This window comes from Eleutherodactylus coqui, chromosome 2 (genome assembly GCF_035609145.1).
Source record: "Eleutherodactylus coqui strain aEleCoq1 chromosome 2, aEleCoq1.hap1, whole genome shotgun sequence".
In the NCBI taxonomy this organism is placed as follows: Eukaryota; Metazoa; Chordata; class Amphibia; order Anura; family Eleutherodactylidae; genus Eleutherodactylus; species Eleutherodactylus coqui.
In genome coordinates this window covers 183,555,672-183,561,671 of record NC_089838.1, presented here as the reverse complement: position 1 = coordinate 183,561,671, position 6,000 = coordinate 183,555,672, and the positions used below count along the sequence as shown (strand labels likewise).

At 41.8% G+C, this 6,000-nt stretch overlaps 1 protein-coding gene across 1 annotated transcript in view; it reads left to right on the top strand.

The window, feature by feature from the left end:
• The first annotated feature begins 1,398 nt into the window (after positions 1-1,398).
• The window catches only part of ELAPOR2 (endosome-lysosome associated apoptosis and autophagy regulator family member 2), a 102,649-nt gene continuing 98,047 nt past the window's right edge, over positions 1,399-6,000 (top strand). The window contains exon 1 of the mRNA XM_066592016.1: positions 1,399-1,589. Coding sequence (XP_066448113.1) covers positions 1,500-1,589 — 90 coding nt within the window. The 5' untranslated portion in view covers positions 1,399-1,499. The remainder of the gene's footprint in view (positions 1,590-6,000) is intronic.

The following is a 6,000-nucleotide window of genomic DNA, read 5'->3' as shown; positions in this document are numbered from 1 at the left end:
CAGTTTGTGTGAGCAAAATCATGGCCACCAATGGGATATTGGTACAGAACATTATGTGCTCAAAACCTGCGCATGTAATAAGCTATTGCCATATGCTCATATGAGGCACCCCTAACAGTGTAAATTAACCCTTTCCAATCCACTGTCTGACGTCTAAAGACATTTTCATTGAAGGCTGTACAGCTCCGATGTGGGAAGACATCCGGCAGGGTATTCTTACTGTAGATTATTGGCCGCTCTGTTGTCAGGGGCCTCTCCAGCATGTCCCATACCGCAGTACTGGCTCTAGCCAGCAGATAGTGCCATTGTATAATGGCAGAAAGAGAAAGCCCCCTAGGAAACCCTGAATCCAAAATTGGATTGCAAAGGGTTAATATTTATTTGTGGGTCAACATTGCATATGCAAAGTTTCCCTTTTATGAAATATTGGGTGCAAAAAAGACATAGGCCAGCTGTCCACATGCAGGAGCTCACAGCGGAATCCGACCCTGACAGCAGCGACGGCCGTGTGTACATGTCATTTCTGTTCTTCATCTGTACTGCTGATGGACCTGGCAGCTTGCCTTCGAACGTGCGCAGTACAGAATTTTTTTCCCCCATGCTATTGCTTGGCGATGACGTGGAATCCGTGATCTGTCCGCAATGTTAATTGTGGACAGGCTGCGGGTCGGACAGCTTCCATTCACTTTAATGGTAGCCTTCCGCATGGAATCCGCACAAAAATGGGGCACGCTGCGATTTTTCCTCCGCTTGCGGAAATCGCAATTGGTTTCCGTAAGTGTGCAGGAAAAAGTGTTTTTCAATAGCATGCTATGGACCATATTTGGTGGTGATGCCCACCACGGATTCCACAGCAAAAATCCGTTCGTGTGCAGGCAGCCTGAATTCAATGGAAGCTGTCCGCGCGGAATCTGCGCAAGAATAGAGCATGTTGTGATTTTTCCTCCCCGAGCAGAAACCGCAATTGGTTTGCGCTTGTGTGCAAGAAGAATCGATTTCCCATAGCATGCTAAGGACGGTATTTGTTGCGGATCCACGATGTGAGCGCTCAGCCGTAAAAATCTGCCCGTGTGCAGGCGGCTGTAGTGCAGCTGGAGTGGCTTCAAAGGCTGAAGAACAGGCTGTAAACGGAAATACTATTTACTGTATCTATGTAATTCTTTTTCTCAATATTCCTGTGTTTATTTATCTAGTAACATTTTCCCTAAAGAATAACTAAACAAATACATTAGTAGCAAATTTAAAAAAAGGAAGAGATGTTCTAGCAGCTGATCAGTAAAGAACTATTCCATTCTGCTGGCATTTCTGTGGGATAGATGTCTCCCTGCACCTTGCTGACGTGCCCCCTGGCAGCAGTGACAGCTGGGCAGGCTCTGCTCCGCCTTGGGTGACGTCAGCAGTTCCATTCCCAGCAGCAGGTGACGGAGCATCCTCATCCCTCCAGTAATGGTGACAGCCTAGAGCAGCGTGCACTCGTCTTCAGCAGCTCCACATTCACAATGGGACTCTTCTGCTGGACTGGATGCTTCGCCCTCTGCCTGCAGCTGGTGCTGGGCACAGCTCTCAGCAGTTTACCAGCTTGTAATGAGGTGAGGGTCAGATTTGTCTAAGCCTATTATATGGGATCCGTCCATAGCTCACTGTTTGCAGGGCAGGGGGGTATTGTTGTGCATATTTCTTCATCCCCTTGTGTGCCTTTCCACTATTTATTCAGCAGGGTGCTGCCTTATGGCGAAAGCAGATGCACCAAGCTGAGACGCCTATTATTAGCCATTCTTGTTTTAACCATCAATATGCCAGGACCTTATAAATGTACCAGGCCATTCGCACCTACAGGGCTGTGCTGCTGCTATTACTGTCTCTTTAAAAAAGCAAGACTGTGCAAAAGATTATGTAATGGAGAATAAGCATTGCAAGATAGGAGTTCGATTATTTGCATTCATTTAAATCATTGTGGAACCTCCAGCTATATTTCAAAATTATATAATAGTAATGAAATGCATTCATACAATGTCTGGAAAGCCAGCACATATTTGTAACTCAGCACACTCCAGTGAAACACGTCAGTCAGGTTTTGCACAAGGATAAGGTTCTGTTGCATTGCCATATCCTGATAGTGCTGGCTGGATAAAGGAAGCCTGGCTTCCTGCTCTCATTGCACATGCTAGGCTAATGAGCTATACTGTCCAGGCTGGCTTGTTAAATAGGTATTATCTACATCCTTCCCATGTAATAAGAGGTCACATGTATGTTCCCTATGATTGTCTAGAAGTAGTGTGTGCATTCTGTATGTTTTTCTGATTTATTTTAACAATTCCTTCTACATCATCTCTATAAAGGACTTACAGCAGAGAATTAAGTCATCTCTGAGCCCACTAATTATTGTATCCTGAAGCCCCGTCTTAACACGAACAGAACTGGATATTAATATGTCACTAGTGTGAATAAGTATGACTGTGCACCCAGCCATACAATACATAATTGCCATGTGCTGCCTGTTGAATAGAGACTCTAGCACACTCAAAATGATTCTATCATCAGAGAACTAAAACTAGAACTAAAAAAGTTACTATTACTATTAGATTTAGGGGCGTTCATGAACGAGAATGAGCCTCTTAGCAGAACATATTATGGGGTCACTTCATGGGGCTTGTGCACACCATCAGGCTACCACAGTAAATAATTCAACATGAATACCATAAGGTTTGTAATATTATAGTGACTTTATGTTTATTACTCTTCATTTGGATGGGAAGAGTATAGAATGGAGAGAGGATGAAAGGAGGAAATGGAGAAAGTTTTCAGCTGGCATTAAAAAGGAAAAAGAAACAAAGGCTGGAGAAGTCATGATCCCGATCTTTCTAAAGAATAGGGAAAATAAAAAATAAGCTAAGTTACACAATGTTAAGCCACTTTCACACATAGTGTTGGCAAGATGCCACAATTTTACGGGTTTTAATGCACCCCATCATTTTGATGGGCGATGAGGTGTGTTAAAAAGCATGAAAACGCGGCAAAATAAAGCAGACAGCACTCGAAAATCGCTGAGTTAGAAGATGCCATGTTTGAGCGCATGTTTTCATGGTCCCATTGAAATCAATGGGAGCTTTATACCACGATTACCGCAGTAAGAAGTGCATGTGTGGGAACGGCATGGGTGTATAACTTTAGGGCTCTTCACACTAATTTTAATGCAGCGCACCACATGCGTATCTCCCACGAGGGAGAGCAGCAGTACACAATGCATTGCGTACTTGCTGCGTGCCGACAATCCCCATACACTATCTTGACATGTATGCATTTCACACTGTGTGAGAAGCACAATTGAAAGTAATATAAAGTTTGTTACCACGTATTACGTGCGCAAAACCCACACGCGTAATACTTTGTAAAAAACTCTCATGTGAGAGAGACCTTAATGTATTAAAATATTTGATACCTATTTCAATATTAACAATTTCCTTAAGGTATAAACAAAATAGCAAGCCCTTCCAGGCATTGAAGAGGCATCACAGGACTGCTGCTGACAGTAATGCTAGTTTTATCCAACTTTATTACCATTATTCCACATTGCTATTATCTGTGGCTAAACACATAGGGCCGGCTGTGCAGCAAACATATAGTCAACTACTATAACACTTAGTATAAGAATATTCTTCTAATTCTTCTAGTCACAGACAGCATTCTAGAAGTGTAAATGGACAATTGACAGTCCTCTCAATGCACTCACTGGTCACTGCTTTCAGAAGTCACCTAATCTAGGGACAGAAGGCAAAATCTTTTGACAACTACTTTTGTTACTTTGTCTAAGGAGCATAGTATCTCAATTGAAACTGCCGCCTATACACTGAACAGAACCGGTCATATTAAAGTGTACCTGAGTTTTCAACAGTTTTACTGTACACATCCTGTTTCATGTCTGTAAGTTCTAATTTTCAGGTGGTCTTCTCCATTGTTCTGTTGCCCTGCTATTTGCAATCCATTTTCATACAGGGGACATGTAGCAAGCCTAACATTCTGACAGCAGTTCACTGTCCTGTACTTCCTTACTCTGTCTTTCCATGCTGTATTGCACAATCTGCAGTCTTTGGTGAGCAGGAGGAGAGTATCTGAATGCCCACCCTTCTGCTCTCCCAGGACAGTTCAGGCATTCTAGCCAAATGGTGAGTAAACAGAATATTTTCTGTGTACAAACACACACAGCCCCTTCCCTCCAGGAAAGGCAGAGATTGTGGGGATTATTTATTAGTATCTACAGGTCCCAGAGAGTGCCACTGTAAAAATAGCTCCTCCCCTATTGCTAAGGAAACGTCCATGTCCCTTGTTACTACAAAAGCTCTGTACCTAACGACAGACAGTGGATTGCAGAGAAGCTGGAAGTGAGACCCTTAGTGGCAGCTACTTCAAACATGATTTACAGTGGTAAAGCAACAAAACTTTTTACCTAAGTATATTACAGAAATGATGGGACTCACAAAAGTTGTCTAAAAAGTCAGTTCCCTTTTAAGTATACAATGCAGCAAGTTATAGAAGAGAAGCAACTGAGTAGATTGTTGTAAAGTTTAAGTGAAACGTTTGACTTGTAATTCATTCTTTTAACCCTTTGCAATCCAATTTTGGATTCAGTGTTTCCTAGGGGGTTCTCTCTTTCTGTCATTATACAATGGCGCCATCTGCTGGCTAGAGCCAGTACTGCGGTATGGGACAAGCTGGAGAGGTCCCCGACAACAGAGCGGCCAGTAATATACAGTAGGAATACCCTGCCGGACGTCTTCCGACATCGGAGCTGAACAGCTTTCAATCAGAATATCTTCAGACGTCAGACAGTGGATTGGAAAGGGTTATATTCATTCTCATTCTGAGTTTAGGAGTCCAGTGGGTGATCCTATTGGTGATTGACAACATTCACTTGTACAACAGTGCAAATAGAGATAGCAGTCAGTCTGTAAATTGGACCACCCACTGGATTCCTAAGCCTAGAATGAGCAGAAATTTGAATGACCAAAGCTATACTGAATCTTCTCTCACAATGTGCTTAGCTACTCCTGCTCTATAACCTACTGCATGGAGATTGGACTGCATTTTCAATGAGACGGGTTCCCTTTAGGTTCCTTGAGTTGTCCTTTTTAGGGAAGTTTAATTTTTTTCCCCAGAAATTTCTTACTGATATCTATGACCCAGTGATATACTCTGCTCACCATTTTTCTGCATTTCTTGAAAGATTTGTCATTCAGAAGCTGCATAAAAAAAAAATGGGATTATACTTACTGATCCCCTTTTTGTGAGATGCAATAGCAACCACATTGGTTGTCACCCAGCTTCTTCAGAAACAAAATTAACAAAGAAAAAATTAATATAATTAATTACACCTTGCATGAAAAAAAATGAAAAACTTTATATTTTTATTCACTAGTTTTTTCATATCTCAGTAAAAATCCTGTTCAGTCTGTCTTCACTCTAATAATGCCTTAGATATCATCCGTATGAACAATGCTAAAGGTGAATTCAGCTAGGCATGAAGTACTTAAAGTACATACGGTATGTAAATATTGACACTGCAGCTGAATGTTCATTTGTTTAACTGGCCTGCCAGCAATTGTCTTTTTACTTTGGAAAGTTTACTTTTCTCAAGACATTAATTCTTCAACCAACTTTGTTAATTTGCAGGTATATTACATCTTCTTAATACAAGTGCATGAAAGTACAGGAAAAGATCAGAAGGCTTTAATAGATATGGTGCCACTCAGAAAACTGATCAGACTGTGTTTGAGGTCAAGCGCCATTTGTTTTAAAAGGAGCTTTCACATGGATGTGTTTTATGACACCCCTAAGTGAGTCAGGCTCCCGACACCCCCAGCAAACAACCGAAGTTGCACCCAGCCAGCAGCATGTAGTGTGCAATATATTAGCATGTCCTCATACGCAGCAATAATAGTCCGGACTCAATGATTTGTAATGCAGTAGTTTATATTGATATTTCAGTCAGTTTCTCTTTTTAGG